The sequence below is a fragment of the Bombus flavifrons genome, chromosome 11, assembly GCF_040668555.2.
Source record: "Bombus flavifrons isolate JBK064 chromosome 11, iyBomFlav1_principal, whole genome shotgun sequence".
In the NCBI taxonomy this organism is placed as follows: Eukaryota; Metazoa; Arthropoda; class Insecta; order Hymenoptera; family Apidae; genus Bombus; species Bombus flavifrons.
This window is the reverse complement of record NC_138452.1, coordinates 12567674-12587889: the sequence shown is the minus strand read 5'-3', so window position 1 is coordinate 12587889 and position 20216 is coordinate 12567674. Positions and strand designations below refer to the sequence as shown.

Here is a 20216-nt window from a genome sequence, read left to right as displayed (position 1 = left end):
CCAGTCGGTGTACGTACAATATAAAGCTCAAAGGAATGGTCAATCGAAGTGGTAGCGGTTTGCCCAGGGAATTGGCAAGGATCGGTCAGCCAATACTCTTAAAAGATTAACGCGTTTCGTTTCTAGGTAGTGACATGACATTAAAAGAAGGAAACTATGTTGGCTGCCGACGTAGTTGGCTACTCGACCAGCCAGTAGAAACTGATGTTGCTCTCTGATTCGTTGCTGTGTTTCGTTGTCCAACTAGCCAAGTCTTGACCAAACTAGTTGAATGGTCGGTTGACTGGCAGTCGTGGTCGTGACTCTTTCCACTCAATTCCAAAAGCCTCTGCACTCCGCCATACTATGCTTTTATCCTTTATGCACTCTCGATGTTGCTCTATCGGAATCCTTAATTTTCTTTCTTCTTATTTTACTTTTATCTCTTGTTCTTCTTATCGTTCGCCCGCTTTCCCCATTTTTATTATCTTATTCGAGCTTCTGTTTCGCTTCCATCTTCGTTGATTAGCGAATGAAACCCGGATTCTTTCCCTGGGATTTTTCCCACTCTGTCTATCTTTCGCCATTCCCTTTCTCGCTCTCTTCTCATCTCCCTTATATTCCCTCTCCTGTGCTCTGTGCCAGTCAAGTTGCTTCTCTCCACCGCCTGTCGTCTGTCTACACGGTTAAGTGCCCTGCTTTGATTTCTATCGGCAAACACCGTAAATTCCTATTGACCCGTCTGCCGTCACGTAATCACGTTAAATTAGTCGAGAGTAACGAGTATCGATCATGTCGTGAATCTATGTAAGTACGTACATTCTGCCTTATTAACCGATATGACCATTGCGATAAAATTCGTAAAGCCGAGTGCCACCCTCGATAAGATCACCGAAATAGTATATTTCATAACTGTATATCGAATTATCAATTACGAATTTTAACAAATTTCAAGGTGTCAATTTCTTTCATCTTCTTTATTAATTCTTCGTGCGTCGTGTTTTATACGTTATCCCTTTCGAATTCCTTTTACGCCTCTTCAACGTCGATTAGTATCTTTAATCGATCGAGTAATTTCCTTAGTCCACAAGCGGTTCATTTTATCGTCGCTCTGTTTATTGTCAAAATTATTCGATTTACGGTGGTTCGCTTAAACTTTTTATTATTTATTTTTACAAGGTAAAGATACATTTAATTTAATGCAAGCTGTTATTAATATTCTGCAAGATACGTTAACGTTTCATTGAAGTTTTATAGGAAAAGCAATGAACTGTAATTTTAATCGCTTGAAATCAATTTAAATTTCTATTTAAATTTCATTACCGATATTAAGTGACGTAATATAGCAAAATGTTATACGCTTTAATAAGTAACAACCCAATATCGTTTTGTAACGAATTATGTATACGCGATACTATATTTCCGACGTTTTAACGTGATCTATTAAAAAGCAGAACATTTTCTGTTTCACTAACGATCAATTATAAAAGGCAAAAAAAAAAAAAAAAAATGCTGAGCAATTAAAACTGGTCTTTCGTGATATATGCTTTAAAAGCAGAGTTAAACTTAGTTTAAATATATTGATGCAAAAATTATTGGTTTCTAACACGTACGTACGTATAGCAGTACATTCCGAGCATAATATGTATAATGTAAGTACCAACAACATCGATAAACACGATCAAGGATGATAGCGTGGATCGTCGAATTCATTGTTCGTCCGTAGACATAGAATTTTCATGAAAGAGCTTTTAAAAGTAATTGCAATCGAATTAGCGTAATGCTAATATCTATCTGTAAACCGTTGAGAAACGTCTCTTTCTCCGAGTACATACGTATCGACGAACGCTATAGTTCTATATGAATCTCGGAAAGTTAAGGAGAAGACGGAGCATAACGGTACTGCGTGACAGTGTCTTCTAAATATTCAAGCGGAGCAGGTACCTAAAACTTGGCAGCTTTATCTCGGCATTACTCGAAAATTTATTCATATATAATGAACGGTTGAATAATGTAGGAGGTTAACCCCTTGTTCTGCCTCTACAAAGCCTACACGAGGAAACTGGGAACTTGAATACTGCGAGGAGGAGATGGAAGAGTAAGAAGTAACAAACGTGCTACCAGATTATATTTAACAGGCTGGGTGGGGTCTACAGATTGGGGGAGAAACACATATATTTTCCATGGAATTATATCGGGATACAAGGGAATTAAGTGTACCATATTTGATTATTACCCTTTTAATCTGACTGCGAACCAAACATCTAACCTAAACTGAGATCGAATAATTATACGTAGCTACCCTGCATCGTGTGTTATTGTTATATATATATATATTAGGTTGTCCGAAAAGTTTCTTTCGTTTCGCGAGGGAATAATAGACGCACGACGTTCTTCGTTTTATATTATTTTGTCGAATTACGTATGATTCATTTTCTTCTATCGAGATAAACACCGCGACATTTCACAGACTTGGTTTCACGATTGTACAAAGGTGCACTGTTGTAAAAAGCACGTTTGAGAAAGAAAGACGCTTCTCGGACAACCTGATATATACGTTACAGACTACAAGCAGACACCTAGCAATTTAACTCGGATATGTTGCAACTCTGTTTAAGAGACAAGTTGAAAATATTAATTTTTGCATTACCGTTAGCTAGTTTTTCTTAAAGACGATTGTTCGAACGATAGAGTAACGAGCTTTTAATACCAAAATGGCGATAATTGTAACGGTTATTACGCGTTCATTTTTGAAAATCATAGGCGATCAAAGAGGAAAGATCCGTTTCAAGCTTATAGACTATAGACGGACTGTTAAGCGTATAATAGAAGGAAAAAGGGCGGCGAAATAAATCCGTTTCCGATACCCTTTGTAATTTGAGATGATCGGCTTGCTTCGCCCGTATTGGGACTAGAACCGGTCTCTTACATGTGTCACCAAGAAACGGCTGTGATCTGTCACGTGATCCGCTGGGTGAAAAAAGGTTCCGAGAGGACCGGTTCAAATGGATTGTGAAGGAAGAAAGATGAGAGACGATGCTCGCGGGAGAAGAAACTACATACATACGTATATCCGTCGATTTTTCGTTTCGATGCATGAACGTATTCTAGTCGAGATTGATTACTAAAGCTTCCTTATTTTATAGAACGACGGTTCAGGTTGGGGTTAGCTTTTGCACAAATAGAAAGCCAAACTGTTCGACTCGATTTTTCATAAATTTCTCTACTTCACCGTTTAGATACTTCACCGCGAAAAGACGAGAGAAAAATAAAATAAAAATTTAAGAAGATAATTTTTACATCGACTTGTTACTGTTACTCATTTACTGTTAGTAATTGTTACTGTTCTCTACTTTTCAATTATAAAGAGGACCAACGTGGCTTCCAAATGGTCGAACCAAACGCGTGAAAATGTTCGATATGCAGTATGGCAAATTATACCACGAAGCACGGAATTTGTGAAAAAAAGGAACGATTGCCGTGAGAAATTTATGATCGATATTTTGTAAAAGTGTATGTGAAAACACGATTACAGAAACGTTCATCCATTAATCCGTTTGATGTTATTGTGCGAGTTGACCGAGAAGATCTGATATTTTTGATGGTAATTTTAGCACAATATTTTGTACAACGCGACATTGCTTAATAACTATAAAATATGCAGGCTGCGTTACAGACTTGGCGGCCCATTGTATAACCAGAATAATTATTATTAAAATTTCTTGCATTAAAAATTCTATTACATGCAAAAAGTTATAACTCAAACTACGAGTTATTATTCTACTTTAGATGTAAAAAAATTGCTCTTAATTCTACTCCATGTTTATACGAGTAGGTACTAGCGAACAATTATAAGTCTAGATATGTAATAATATCGTTAGGAATAAATGTACTAATAAAAATTTACCACGGTACAATTTTTTAATTTTAACGAAGCACTTTCATACATACCGTACCTGCCTATCTAATTGGAAGATGTTGCATTTTCCGCGCTAATTTTCAGAAAATCAAGAAAATACAAACCTAAATGGATATAACGCGGTTTAAAAGAGCGGTACACGCGTGTCGTATAATATATTTAGTAAATATAAAAATTAATAATCACTACGTACAAATATTAATTAATAATTCAATAACTTTCCTTAATATCTAGCGGAACAAATTGAAATTTAGGAAACGTCAATTTAAAACGTTTATCTTCGAAATAAGCGTAACAAAGATATAAATACGTTGATATCTCTTTAAAGAAATATCCAACATAAAATAATTCCTTATTTAAACGACGTTATTTACTTTTGTTTCCAACGTGCTGTGGTAGTTTCGCGTACAGACTCTAAGTAGAAATAACTTGCAACCAATCGGACGGGTCTGCGTTAATATTACGCCTATAGAAATAAATATAACCTATATAGACGTACGAATTACAGACATATCAATTTAAACAAATACATATAATCTGGAAATCTGTGCCGAAAGTAGGTACGCGAAATGTCACACGAGTGGGTCAACCGTGCTCGTCTGATCTCACATGTAAATACGAATATACCTCGTAAAGATAGTACACACCGGTTTACGATAATAAGTAGAAACGGTCCGTAACCTGTCAGACACGTACGCTCTAGCGCATATGGCGTAAGTAGATACGTACGTATGTACGCAAGACTGTCCAAGATGTATAATTTAAAGTGGCTAAATGCTTATTTCAGGATAAGCGAGTATAGACGTAGATACATCTTATCGCAAATATATGGATGATTTATGCGGTGAAAGGAACACGTTATCGTAGGGCATCGATAACGACGAGATAATAATACGTCCTAAAAGGTTTATATTCCTAATTTTATAAGATTAAATAATTCAAAAAGGTCATATCTGTATCTCGCCTAGCTTGTATCGCAAATAATTACGATTATTGGCGACGCTATTACCAAATTTCGGTCAACGAAAATATGTATCACTCTATAGATGTTATTTTCAGGTTGAAATTCGTAGAAATAATTTATCCACCGTGATAAACGCTCATATCGAGCGTCGTAAGAGATCAAGATACATACGAAAGCAACCGTGGAACGACCTAAGCATATTTCAAAGACGGAGAAGGAACGAATAATGGCGCTCATGGGAAGAAGAACAGTACGTGGCTCGCCGCGTACGATATAGTCGGGACATAATGGTTGGGGTAGCGAGGTTGGTGGGGTTAACGCCGGGGTAGAAGGCTACCCCGAGATCGGTACAAAGCTTGCTAATGGACGTCCATTGCTCCCGTCAAAGATACGTCTACTTATCAGCTTAATGCGCACGTACGTAAAATAGTAGAAACGACGAATAGGAAAAAAGGATAGAACGTAACCTCGCATCGCTGGCCACCCGTTAATGGCAAAAAAAGAGAAAAAGAAATCTTTAAATATCTCATTAACGTATCTACAATGAGAGAAAATATTTTTTACGCTATGATACGTACAACTCTAGCTGTACCTACTTACGCGTTCGTTCCTAATTCTTAATTCCACTTTTAAAATGAAAAGTAACTTAAAACATTGCTCGCGCGAGTAAGAAAAACATCAACGACGCGAAAACCCCAAACGTAATTTTCTTTCAACCGACTGAAAAGTCTAGCTTGCCGAACGCCGAGAACGGAGAAAGAAGCCGCGTGAATTTTCAAAACTCGAACGTGTCTCTGCCGATGCCTTAATCGCCTTTAAATCGAGATATCGGACACGATAGACGCGAGATACGCGGAGAATCGAATGGAAATCGAAGGGAAATCGAAGGGAAATCGAAGGTGTACAGCGGGAGAAAAAATGTCCTGCGAAGCTTGATCGCCGGCCGAAGCAAAATGGGTTCGTCGAGGAGAAGCGGGAGAAACGGAAAAAAAGACGAAGGAAGGGGCAAGTGGAGTTGGAAGAAGAGAGAGAAGAGTGTCTTACTCTTGCTGGAAATGCACGACGACGAGACGCGACCCGACCGCGATGCAAAGAGAAAAGAGACGGAGAAAGGGAGAACGCAGCTCAGCCCGCGCACGGATGCTGCGTGCTTCTCCATTTTGTCTTAACGTGGTGTATGCGGTTGCTAGGCAACAGCCCTTACGCTCCATTCATATATAATTCAGCAGCCAATGCGGGCCACGCGAGTCCGCACCCTCGTTCAGTCATTCGGCTCCGCTCCGCTCTGTGAAACGCTGAAACAGTGGCTCCAGCTCCGCGGTTATGGTTATACAGCGCACGCACCTTCGCGTGCACGCATATTCCTTCTTCTTCCTCTGCTTGCCCCTCTTTTCCCTTCTCTTCCCTTCCTTTTTATCCAACCGCCCCCGTTTATTTTACCCTTAACTTACCCTTATACTCTCTGCACCCCCTCTCCTACCGAATGCCCTCTATCGCCACGAGCGTTCACGGTCTTGCTTTATGCACTTTTCTACGGTTTACAATCTTAGACAATACGTACGTCGTTTCGCCCTTTTCGCCTTTTTCGCCCTATTCGCCCTTTTTACCCCCCACATCGCGTACGGTATGTCGTCTTGCGTGTTTTTTAATGCGGCCGAATATAGATATTTGTAGGTCACTTTTGCTACCTATATCTCCTATCTTGTATCTTCGATCTTTAAGTCTTTATATCGTTTGCGTGCGTTCGAAGGAGGTTTATACATCGGCTAAGCTATTAGCCGTTGTGTCAGACGATAACCTTGTTTTAGAAAGGAAAGGAAAAGTTTGTTTCTTTCAACCCTTTTGAAGTTAACGGAACGATACGTCTCGAGATAGTTTTTAGAAAGACTACCACTTGCTCGTTGTAAGCTATAATTTGCCGATACCACTGAGATCTATCGATCTGAATCTCCTCTACTACCAAGAAATCATTAAGTACTATCAAATCGTTCGCGTATATCTCTAAATCACACTTACAGCTTTTATCGTTCGAAATAACGAAAACTTGCGAGTTTACTTACAAGTCGAACGTTTCATCTGAAAATAATTCCAATTCTTTAACCCTCGTCTAACGTTAGAAGATTGGAACAGTGATGCTCGGCCAACGTTGCTTATCAGGTAACGCGGCCAAGACTCGTTCGCTTTTCGCGAAAAACTCTGAATTGGTCGCCGGCTTATCGCTCGTTAGCTGGTTGTCTTTTTTCGTTATCGGCAAGAAACCGATCGGCAAGAATCGCGCTCGATTGCCGGTGCCGAGCGTAGAGGATCGCATCGGAAATGTAAAGGATAACTCTGTGCCGAGTTTGGTGACTCGTGACAGAAAGGGTGGACAAGCGGGAGGGTTCGATGCCGACGAAGCCGGTTCGATGCGTGCGTCGAAAAAGACTTTAATCCGAGCGTCAACAGAGGTATTACCGCGCATCGGTGGCTCGACTCTTCTCATCCCTTCATATTCCCACCTCAACTCCCTTTAACCCCGACCATTGGCCACGGTATGGAGGCTAGCGAGCGAAGCGAGGAGTTGCCGTCCCCAGCTCACTCGCCTCATGCCATATTCATGGTTCATTATCATAGCGAATCATGGCCCATCAGCTTTTGATTGTCCGCCAGCGTTGTTAGTCCTAACTAATGCGACTGCAGTGACCACGATACCGAGGACGTCCGGAATGTTGTATCAGAGGATAAGCGTCGTCCTTTTCTGGCGATTATTACTTCTTTCCCGTGGACTTGCTCTTTCTTTTTAATCACACAGCCTGTAACGTGTATCTTTGTCTTTCTTTCTTTCTTTTTCCCCTTCTTTTCTCCTTTTCCTCGTTTCTTTTCTTCTCGTTCTTTTTTTTTTTGCGCTGGCGAGAAAAACTTTCTCACGTCCAATTTCGTCGAGTAAATCGTTTTGTTTCCTCCGAAGGATGTCGACGCGAGAGAAAAGCAACCGATATTGCTCGCAGGTAGCGAGAAACGACGATTAACCGTGCGTGGTCGTGCTTTTCGACGTATTTCACGTATCTCGCGAAACAACGTATACAGCTACGCGTATACGATGCAAGTCGTTTCATCCTATCGATATGCGCGACACCGATAACGTTAAAATTGTACAAAATTCCTATAATTTTAAATATACGAGTATCGATATGTTTATGTACGTAAAGAAACCTACAACGTTGAATTCTTTTAAATATTTTCTAATACTCGCAGTAAGCTATGTTTCCGCTACAATATGTACATGTATTACTCCCTTAATACAGAAGATCACGTTTAAGTATTACTAGAAAATACATCCTTGCGACGGTACGGGAACAGCTCGCAATTTTAGTAATTCGCTTACAGAACGAAGTAACTCGGTTTCTACCTAATAACGAGAATCATTTACATCGTATATTCTTCTGATATCGTCGGAATACGGATCGCGTGGCTTCGGAAGCAGGATCTTCTTCAATATGTAACATGTTTCTTTAGTAGGTACAATGTTCGATAAAAGGATGCTGCCATGAAATCAAACAGAAAATTTTCTTTACTTCTATACATTATGCTGTCGTATGTATGTACATACGTTGTTCCGTCGATTCTGATTTCCTCCATTCTCTTTGGCTACGATCCTGCGTGTCTCGCCATACGCTTTAAAAACTGCCATATTTTCGCTGACATTTTGCAAAATTATTCGCAGTACGATTCAAATTTCCAACGGATTAAATGAAATTTCAATCAATATCGTAAATTTAGATTCGAATAAATCGATTAAATTAACAGGTGCAAATACGCGATAAATTATTATCGCAACTATTTTCCGCGAAATAAGAAGAATTGATCGCATAGTCCAACTATAACGGTACGCGATCTATCGCTATGCATAGAGCAGCAAAATTATGCCTATACATCTACGACGCGGGATTCGGTCATTAGGTAAGCGAAAATATGTTCGTTCTCGGTTAATAAAACGCCTTTTGGAAAATGTATAATAGTAAACGGTAGAGAATGTCGATGATATATCGGACGTGATGTACCGTGCGAAGTCGCCTGGTTGGACGATCTAACTAAGTTGGCACCTCGGACGGACGCCAAACGACCTTTTCCTCTCTGTCTCCCATCACTGCACCTTGACTCCTGCTCGACCACAGTTTCGCATTAAGTATTCACGTTGAACCCAATTTGCGTGCAAGGAGCGTTCTAGGAAACTGAGACCGCGCTACCATTTCGAATTCGACGAATTCCGAAGAAGAGCAGCTCCGAAAGCCTTTTCGGAAACCATCTGCCGTTTGTTACCGAACACGGACAAAAGCTGTTGGAAAATTCTGCATCGAGTATCGATTCCACCTCGGACAAAGAATAAAATAAAATACCATCTTAAATCATTCCTAAACTTCCTTCGTATTACCTGCATCTACGTGTACCTGTGGTCTATCGTCTTTTACGTTCATTTCCAAGATAAAGTAACCGTTGGTTTAATTATCTCGCGAACGAGATCTATACGATAGAATCCATGGAAAATGGTAAAGAAAGAACGAATTCTGCGCCTGTGACGTAAAATGTTTTATATATATATGTATCTGTACGAAGAACAAATGGTATTATTCGAAATGAATAAAGGCAAAATTTCGAAATTGGACGATGATAGTCGCTTTTGTGATATGAATTTCTGAAATTTTACGTAATACACAGCATTTCGCGTAACGGCTGATCGAACATTTTTCGCCATCTAAAATAATATCCAGCTGCAAATTTTAGTCGGATTCCTGATGCGAGAGGGTTTGAGAGCAGGGATTTTCCTCGTTCATCCCACTCGAATCTGTACTCGAGGAACATCCCTAATGGGAACAGGCAATGGGTTGGGATGGGTTGACAATCCTCTAATTACTTTAAAGTAGTTTTCGATTCTCCAAGCACCGTCACGGTTATCGAGGGTTGCGAGCCAGCAATTTCAGTGTCCTTTAGACGAAGTCTTACTCGTGCATCTCCATATCTTAAGCCGTATTTTAGTTACGAAATAGGCGCTGTGAATTTTATTTTTTCTGCAGCTTCGACGCGATAAAATTATACAATAAATAATAATTATATAATAAAATCGTTTTTATCGTATTTGGAAACTTTAAAATTAATTCTTACGACGCTCGAAATTGGTATAATTTTCTACCAAGTCGATTTAAAAGAAAAAGCAAGAAATTATATAAAATATAATACGTTCGTTCTTACGAGAGATAAACAAATACGTTGGTTAGTGAAATTGAAACGTGTTCTTGGTTAAACGAATTTTATCGATCCGCGTGTTTCTTTAAATTTTAATTTAGCTTTGAAAACTCGTCGATTCGTTAACGTCGATAGACGAAACGGAAAAGAAATCGTCCTTTGTCGAATTATCGACGTAGCAGCAGCTCGACTTTCGAGATGCGGTTACCGTGTAAATTTACGTTCAACGGAAGCATAAAGGTGTGACAAGAAATGAGTTCCGAGACCTTGACTTAAATGGAGGCGAGCGTACGGGTAGTTGCTGCTACTCGTTGATTATTTATTCAAAGGGTATTACGGGCTCCACTAATTATAATTTATATCGTGACAGTAACAACATCGCATCGACCATACAGCTTCGGATGTGGCACCATATACGCGAAAGTGCTAAGAAAACTTTACAAACACTGTGCATGGTGGTTGAACCCTCCGTTTATAAATATCTACTGACGCTTTACAAATGCATTTCGCGCGTTAAATTAAAGCAAAGCGATTCTCGTATCTACGCGTATACGCGTAATAACGTAAAAATTCGACGGAAGGCTAACGATCTGCAAATTCTCTAGAAACTCGAGCATCGTACTCGAACACACACCCTTTAACCCTGTCTCGTTGAAACTTAGCATTTAACCATCGATCGAACGTTGTATCCGGAACGCGATACAGGATATTCGAAAAGAAACGAGAAATCGAACGAATTCGCCTTTCGGTGGAAACACGAAAATCAGTCTCGGCGTGTAGCTTGATTTCGATCGAGCCCCACATAGGTAGACACAGAGAATGTGACAGACACGAGAGCCAGGAGCATGTACAGCCAATCAGCGGTTTTTCCTAGACTGGCTGTCATTCAGTCAGCCAAGTGGAAGGACAGGAACGGCTTGTGGTTCGGCTTTGGCATTATTCATTATGCAGCTCACAACACGCCGTCACCTGCCACCGCAGTCCTGCATATACAGTCAGCCTGCCATTGACCACACACGTGTACCTACGTCTACGTACGTGTGTCCGCTATATTAGCTACGCCTAGGAAGAATTTCTTTCTTTTTTTTTTTCGATCACCGCTTTCGTTCCAGTTCCGGCGATTCGTCGCGAAAATCCGTTTTCCTGAGAATTTCGGTCAAACGTCGGGGAAACGAGTTGCATCGTCCGTCTATAAACTGGATTCTCTCTCGTTAGTTTCCAGACAAGACTAAAGATATCGCGGCTTCTGAAGATACACTGCTTTCAAAGATATTACAGCTTTGGATAGTTGGGCTTTTCGAAGAATTCTTTGTAAGAAATGGGACAGATTTATCTATATCGTAGTGATCTCTGTTGGCGATTGGAGAAATAATCATAGAGAAACATGTTGAGTGATTCGTGCGAATCTTTAAAACAAACACCTGTTTACTATGTGCGATAGAAATGAAGGTACGACTATAGTACCTACGCAACGACTGATGGAATTTTATAGAATTTTATAGTATAGATGGAACTTTCAACGGATAGAATGTTATTCGTAGACGACGTTAAATACAAAGTTTTTCTCCCTAAAAGTCGTTTTTGTCCAAAGTACGTATATTTCGTATACATAGGAACGATCGAATGACAGCTGTCACTGTGTTTATCTTATACGCGAAGGTGTGATGTACGAAGGGTGAGTATTTTTAAGGGTGACCAGAGTGTAACAAGAAAAAACTTTTAAGCCCTAGGGTTCTCTACGAATTGGAAACCTACGCATGGAATCTCAAACAAAAACGGATAGAAGACGTGTAATAGGAAAATATGAAAAAGGAACTGTTACGTTTCGATCGTCGTATTCTTCTTCGACTTACTTATGGTTGCTTATGGTTATATGTATAATTTTCTGCGCTGGACTGGGTTAAATGCGTAGTAGAGATACTTGTATATGAGTGTCGGTGTGTGCAGGTGTGTGTGTGCACGGCGTTCCAAAAAAGCAGATGACTGTAAACTAGTCAGTCGGTAAAGAGTCGGGTATGGAAGAAAGTGCCGAAACGCGTGCAAGTATGTATCGATGAATATATAAGGAATCGCTCATGAAATAAATATATTATTATTTTAATATGAATCCTTAGTGTAAATTTAGTGTTCCTATAACATTATTTCGGCTTCAAAGCTCCACAATTCTCAACGATGGTATCGCGGTAACGCGTCCCGGCAAGTTAAAGCTAACCAAACGACGATCTTTTGCGAATCTTAAATAGCGATAAGATAGAAAATAGGTTCCAGACTCTAACGAGATATAACAAACTCGGCTACGAAATATTTGCGGCTCCGTGCGGAAACCAGACAGCCCAGCGTTCCGCCGAATCTTCGATTAGCAGCCCGTCTATGGGATTATAGTTTTACGCGTTCCGGCTAAAATTGACTAAATCAGAATTTTCTATAAGCTGATTGACGTATGAAAGAATGGTAAGCCGTGGAACGGATAGGTGGTCCGGGGGGAGGATGGATAATAGGCAGAAGCAGCAGTCGGATCGGTAGCGCGTAGCTTCCGCCACTGACAGCGGCTCCCCGTTCCCGATTCCAGTGGCAATATGTTTATACTAGACTGATAATGAATTCATGCTGTGCACGGGGCAAGCTACTTGTGAACAGGTTGCAGCAGCATTACAGATCGGATCGCGCAGATGCTCTTTTGTCGGCAGATGAGTGAGAGCCCAGGGGATGGCGGTGGATGATACGAGATCTGTCGGGGTCGAGGCAAGAATCGAGGGAATCGAACGTTTGCGAAGGTGTATACTGTCCGTGTGACTGGATTCGGTCGAACGTGGAGGCGCGTGGAGGCGCGTGTAGACGCAACCGGCAGATCCCACGGGTCACAACGGGCAACCATTCTTCGGGCTTAATGACAATTCTGACTATTCTATACCGCTCAAACGCTCGTTTGCGCTTGTTTGTATGTATTATGATCATTTGTAGTTAAGTCGTCGTACTCGAACTCTAATCCGATCACGGGAATCGATTCCTCGCGATCTGTCCCGTACGAAGCCAAACAACGTGGAATAATTTCTCGGATCGAATGTACTCGTTTAAAAATTTGCGTTTAACGATATACGCGTGTATCTCCGCGTTAATATTTTCTCCGAAATATACAAAAATGTAACATTTGAGAATGGCGGTAGATACGTACGTATGCGTTTAGGGCGATATCGTTAATAGCAAGAGAAACGTTATGAATTATACACTGCGTGTGTTGGGATCCTTATCGAGAAATAAGAAATAAGAAGAAAATTATATAGGATACAATTTTTTCACGCGATGTTTGATTATCGATACGCGTGATAGATTCGTAAAAATTTTGTTTAAAACGTTTTTACAGCTGTTCGAAACGATATTCCTTGCGTGAAAAGAAAATAAAATTGTTTGGATTGTTTTTCGCGGTGCGAGATCGGTCAACGAACGTCGGACGAGCGATTGGGACACGTACAGCGGCCACGATTGGAAGTATGCGTATGAATTGCGTGGAGTACGTATTGATTATTGTTTTAAAAATACGCAGTCCATGGCAAGTTCTGTTGAAAATATTTATCAAGCGACGAGTACAAAATCATCGTTCGAAGGAATGGTCTCATATACGTGAAACATACGATCGAACATGATCATCGATACTATAGTTTTACCATAATACTAGATAATACTGTTAGATCGTGTAATTTTTATTAAACTATTACAAACCACTTTTCAAATTTACAGAAATAGGCCTGGATGACAAGATGGTAATGAAATATTTATATGTAAATATATGTATTAATACATATTCTACTTTCGCGCAATACTTAATATGTTATAAAGGCGAAAAGTGATCAGAGATACGTAGACACGTAAGTTGGAACTGTATGACTTAAACTTACTATTCTTACATGTACTAACACGCATTTTACGCAATTAGTATTTCGTATACGTATAAAATATCGTGAAAAGAATTTTTATTACAAATTTCTTTCGAGTAAATTTATAAGTCATTGTTCTTAATGTTAAAATACTAATAATAGTATTAAAAATGTGAATATAAATTATGTACTATATATTAAACTGTCGATTAAGTTCAAATCAACTAAGTAGAAAAGACATGCAAATCGGATGAAATAATATTTGTATTCTTGACAATATTGTATATATATGTGTGTGTGTGTGTGTGTGTGTGAAAATAAATACATCAATAGGAAATGTTTTTAAATTCAGCATTTTATATAATACATATTATGAAAGCATGTTATTATTATATTTTTTCTGATTAAAAGAATTCTATATCTTAGATATAAGAATGTTATAACAATCGAGCACTAATTTTTATAGCGATTTAAGAATTATGCGTCCAACGAATATACGAAACTGAACTAGAATATAATATATGTATCTATGTACATATTGCGATCGGTTGGAGAAATGAAAAAAAGGTCATACGATCGATAAATATTTTTGTCATCGATGGTTGATTAAAATCATTTCGTTAAATATCGGCAAAGGTAACTTACCATAAATAATTATATCGTGCGTCGGTAAAAGGTAAAATGGCGTTGACTATAATCATCGGTTAAGATAATAGTTGCGGATTACCATCGGTTGTACATAATACATTCGGCAATTGTAGTTTTAACTTGAGTCAAGATATAAAATGTGTCATGAACAAGTTCTCAAAAATTAATCGAATACGCGTGATAAAACAAACAAAATTGAAATTGTTTCGAAAGATTATTCATTGAATATAAGTCAACTTGTTTCTTAACGAGCTTAGATTGAAAATACTCGATATTATAAGTATATATTGTTATCAGTTTGCTATGTTACGTCATTAGTTTACGATAGTTCGCGAAGAAATTTCTATCTTTCATATTTCTATCTTTCACATTAATATATATCTTTCATATATATATTAAGCGTTACTTCGTGTCGCAATTATATCGCTGTTATAACATAACCAACGTTTAATTAACATTAAACGTTTCGAAATATAGTTTATGTAACTCTTCTTTCGATAAATAATCCCATTTGTGATTAACTTCTTCGTCCGATGGAAGCAAGTCATTTACGATATTTAAATATTTTTCAAATGGACAAATTTCGTCGCATTCTGGAATTTTATAAACTTTCAATTCGTCCGTAACTCCGTTCCAGAATAGCATCTAAAAGAAAAAATAATACATATAATTGAATAATAATAAATTAAAATACGAATTAATCTTTGTTCCATCCAAACAAACGAACACATTGTCTAATATGCGTGCAACAACCAACTAAATTATGACTAAAATAGTTTTTGCTATCTCGTGTTTTCTTGCCAACCATAATTACACATACCCGATTAATTACGTTTCATAACTTTTAATTACTAAGAATTTATATCCTTTCATCTTCGTACGAATATATATTAATCGGCAACTTTATCGATTTTATCGTTAACTAAGTTAATGCATTGGTATTACTATACTTCGTATTAATTTTGTCTTAGCCCGTTGAATAAATTAATTCGATTATATACATAGTACATTGATAAATTATCAAACGTAATTACCCTGATGTAGACCTTGTTATTTAGGTCCTTCAGTTTCTCAAATATAATCGCAGATCCATAAGGCGGTATCTCAGGCTCGGTTAAGTTGAGCGCTCTCACAACAGCAGCGACATTTACTTCATGTCCGCTATACAAGTAAATTTTTCTTGGTCTATCGCGTTTCTCGTTTATTCGAATATTGTCAATGAATCTTCTGATAATCACACCGCCGTTCAATCGTTTCAAAAGCGGCGTGTAGGAACGTATTTCGTATTCTATTTTCACGACATCTTGCAGCTTTTTGGAAACTTCTTCGGTATACCATTCTGGCAATAAATGATTCATGGTTTCCTGCAAAATTATTTTAATATACATACATCCTGCCCGATTTTTTCAAATCTAAATTATTAAAATTTATCAACTGTATTATACGTTTCTTTGATTCAATTATTAGAACAAAATTCTTGAGTTTGAAATCATTTTCGCTATAATCGTTACCAGGTATTACTCAAAAGGTAATAATTTTATAATCTCAGATCATAACAAATAATTGCTCATACCTTTGCTACAAGTTGGTTGTATACTTCATATGCCATATACGTTGTCGTTATATTCAGACCAGTCTTTTCGCTAAGCAGCTTGAATAGATCTCTATAGGATAGTAGTTTTCGAAGAATCTCTTCCGTATTTCTAACTTCGTCTACAGCTTTCATATATCTGTAACATATATCTTGACTCTAATATTTTCATTTGCATTCTCCATATGTTTCTCTATTGTTCTTTCTAAATTTCCGTCTCTTTCGTCGATACATGATAAAACAACAGGAAAATGTCTTAAACGCTTACAATGGGGAAACATCGAATTTCAGAATATTATCGATCTTCTCTGGCATATAATAAATCGGTATAGGCATCCACGATAAATTTTCATTCCACGTTTGCAGTGGAGTTGGATGATAGAGTCCAGCTAACACCAATTGAAGGGACATTTTCGTTCGGTCGTAATCCGTACTGTACGCATAAACGTCGCTGGGATGATAGATATCTCCCAAGAATTTACCATAACGTTCTTTTAACATCGTTCCGATCCGATACTCTCTCATCTTTCCTTTCTGAAAACAGTTTATTTATTATAACAATAACATTTTTATTTTATCGTGTAACGTTCGCAATTGCCGCTTACGTTCGTCAGTTGAGCAAGACCCCACGGTTCATAAATTGATATGTTATGATAATCGACCGGCGATATTTCTTTTTCACGTGGTGTCCTATCTCCATGTCTAAATAACTGGGGAAATTCCAAGAATTATGAATAATATATATCGAGATATTTTCTTAATTTTTCTTAATAATTCTTCGTTTTAGTACCAATTGTATTATTAACTATTCGCTGTTGTTATTGAATATTACATTTTCATGATTAATATGATAACTTAAAACATAACTCGTTATCGAATGACTATTGATAAATTGTAATTACAAAGTAAACAGCTTTAAAATATATAAATTTTAAAATGTAGTTTAAGGAAATCTCATCTTAATTAACAACCCGAAGAATTATTAGGACAATAAACAACTAAAGATGGATAAAGTGAAATCAAATAAACAATTAATACTTACTACTTGAACCAATTCCAGGCTAAATTCCCCATCTGTTACCTGGCAAAATGAACCTATCAGAAGAATAATTATCGTTAGGACTAATTTTATGCGAGACATGGGCGGAGAAAAGAATAAGTCTGTAAGATAGAAGCTTTAAAATAACTGTGTGCTTGAACCGTTTGGCTGTAGAATCGTAACTGTATACGCTATTTTAAACTGAAGCGACACTGCACTAGCATATACTCGTGACCTTTAGCATCTCGGTTCCTTCGCGTGTACTGCTATTTCAACTTGTACTACAAGTTGAACTTGATGAATTATAACGAAATACATATATAAAAAGGTCGAAATTAACAAACAATTATTTAACATTTTTTAAATTTACAATTAATATATCATGTCCGATCATTTCTTGAAGTAGCATCTAAACTTATGGAATATCATATTTGCATCTGTTGATATTTGTAAAGTAGTAAGAAAGTTTGTCTATTGCAAAAAAATTAAATTGCAAACATAGTAAAAAATACGTGGATGATATTATATATTTGGATAAAGATACGTCTTTTATTGCTTCGGCGGTTTTGAAATAAATTCATAAAATTCTCTTTTCAAATTTTAATTAAATAGTTTCAGATGCGAATCGCAAAGGAAAAATAAGCAAATAAAGAGTATACGAACGACGAAATCAATTCAGAATTTAGACATTCGAATAAAGATAATGTTTTTATCTATCTTAACGTCAATAAATAAGATCAGGTATCGTTATCATTTATGGATTTAGAATAAATTCTTAAAAGTTTTTCTCAAATTTTTCAAGTAGTTTTAAATATACATACACTTTGGGGAAAAATGGGCAAACAAGAGTGATAGTTGCGAAATGTACATAGCGCAGTATACAGTGTAGTCGCTAGATTATATCCTTTGTAAGTATCCTTCTAAGAAAATTGACAAATTTCTTAGAAGCTTGTAACCTCTTCATAAAGATAAAAGCTAAAATGAAAATCAGTTATTTTATATTTCGAATATAATATTTTTATGTTTCGAAGATATCGTAATGTTTGAATTAATTTGCGGCAGTAGAAATCGAGCTACGTTTGATAGCACTATACACGTATCCTGATGCGACCTAGAGTTTCTACCAGTCAACATTATGTAATCAAATGTTAAAATTATATAATCAAATGTTGAGCTATATATAAGACAAAATAGACGATAATACGGCATTGTAAGTAATTTTAATGACGTATTTATGTTTTACGTACTCATATTAAAGTGTGAACTTTGCTCTTGAAGACACAACGCACTTAGATACCGTTAGTAGATAGATACAGTTAAAACTGATTGCCAATTATCTTGGAATTACGTTGTCACGAGTAATAATCCGTTAAACTACTAGCATAATCTATGGCCCCACTTTGTTAAATACCTACGCGATCGACAGCTGATAGAAATAAAAATATAAGTCTCCGCGCAAGGTTACGGTTGTTTGACTACATACCAAATATTAAATATATCATAATATCATAATATCAAATATATGAAAATAAAGATACATAATACTTTTACGTGATATGATCTTCGTGAATGTTATAAATATTTCAGATTTTATTGAAATCTAATCTGGCGCGTTTTCATCCAGACAGTACTCGTAAAAGCGCCATCTTTCAATGTTAAACTAAATTACTCTCGGTTAAAGTTCACATATTTTTTCCGGTTGCAGATACATATTGACAAAGTATACAAAACGTTTCCAACAATTAATAATTTTTGGTAACTAAGAGGTATGTGTATAGATACCTATTATTCATTAAATATCGTTGATATAAATTTTATTGCTTTATATATGTATATATGATAAATTTATTAATTTAAGTACATATAATAATGTAGGCATATGTATCTGCAATGTCACATTTATCTTTTTCAAACCAATTTTCTATGTATAAATCGTCAAAATTTGTTTAATCTGGTATTTAATTTTTTATATTCTTCTTTATCTTATATATTTCTGCTTTTATTTTAATTTTTTATATCATCTCTGAATCAAGCGAGAATGAAATGATAAAAATGAGAAATATTTAGGTTTTGAATTAAACATATCGTTACAAGGACATAAGAGATGATATGTAACTTACAAATAAAAAGGCAGAATAATATGATAATACAAATAATGTAATATATAAAATTATATGTTATAGAACGATTTATTTTCGCGCGCTTTGTTAAAATTGAATAGAACGTAGAGATACCACCTGTCGACAGTAACATGTACGCAAGTATTTGTAATTTGATAGCGTCGGTTGAAATTTTGAATAGTGCGCGTAATTTTTCGTCTCGAACAAAAAGTTAAATATCTATGTTATTTTTATAATTAAAACAACTGCTTTTGCACATAGTTTACAAAAGTTGTGCATTCTAACGTGGGATATCAAATACATATGGATATTAGACACTTGTACGGGAAGGAAATGAAAAATTCGAGTTGGCGATTAAGGTACGAGTTTTACATGTATAATCCAGCTTAGCCTTTAATTTGTAACGCTTTTATTTAATTAAAACCGATGTTATTCTAAGCCTGTTCCAATTAAAAATACTATTTTAAGGTTGAAATTCTATTTAAAAGTTTTACAAAGCTCAAGTCATTATATCGTTGTATTAAATGTAAAAAAGGACAGCGGAAGATAGAAAAATTTCCAAATTCCTGGTTTAAGAATCTATCGTGGTTTTATGTTTAACGGAAATTCAGATAATTCTTTATAGTATATAATCTTTAGTCTTAACACGTCTAATTTTAAAAGTTAATCTTACATGTATTTAACATTTACTACTTATAATCTTTTTTGGAGAAATATATAAATATTTTTATGTATTGAGTGGAAATTTCCAATTATTTTTCTACTAAAATTTATGAATAATTCAAACGAAGAGTATAATTTTATTTCTTTCTTTAATATCAAGTTAAATAAAATATATTTCATTTTTTAGAGAAACTAATATAG

At 36.6% G+C, this 20216-nt stretch overlaps 1 protein-coding gene across 3 annotated transcripts; it reads right to left on the bottom strand.

The window, feature by feature from the left end:
* Positions 1-14779: 14779 nt before the first annotated feature.
* Positions 14780-18651, bottom strand: LOC138184811 (venom acid phosphatase Acph-1). Of its 3 annotated transcripts, none has more exons than XM_069123121.1 (7): positions 18480-18651; positions 17236-17288; positions 16799-16903; positions 16462-16727; positions 16176-16332; positions 15637-15966; positions 14780-15247 (listed from the first exon to the last, which is right to left on the bottom strand). In XM_069123121.1, the coding sequence occupies exons 1-7, from the start codon at positions 18481-18483 to the stop codon at positions 15050-15052; spliced, it is 1113 nt and encodes a 370-aa protein (XP_068979222.1). In that variant the 5' UTR covers positions 18484-18651; the 3' UTR covers positions 14780-15049. The 3 variants fall into 3 exon arrangements, with proteins under 3 accessions (XP_068979222.1, XP_068979220.1, XP_068979221.1); XM_069123119.1 differs by lacking the exon at positions 18480-18651 and adding an exon at positions 18054-18117; XM_069123120.1 differs by lacking the exon at positions 18480-18651 and having other exon boundaries at positions 17236-17444.
* Positions 18652-20216: the final 1565 nt, after the last annotated feature.

Coding starts and splice junctions, on each gene's coding strand:
- LOC138184811 (XM_069123119.1), bottom strand. CDS start 18,102: ATGTACATTTCGCAACTATCACTCTTGTTTGCCCATTTTTCCCCAAAG. Junction 16,333..16,461: donor AAATTCGATGTTTCCCCATT/GTAAGCGTTTAA, acceptor TATATGTTACAG/ATATATGAAAGCTGTAGACG. Junction 15,967..16,175: donor ACAACCAACTTGTAGCAAAG/GTATGAGCAATT, acceptor ATAATTTTGCAG/GAAACCATGAATCATTTATT.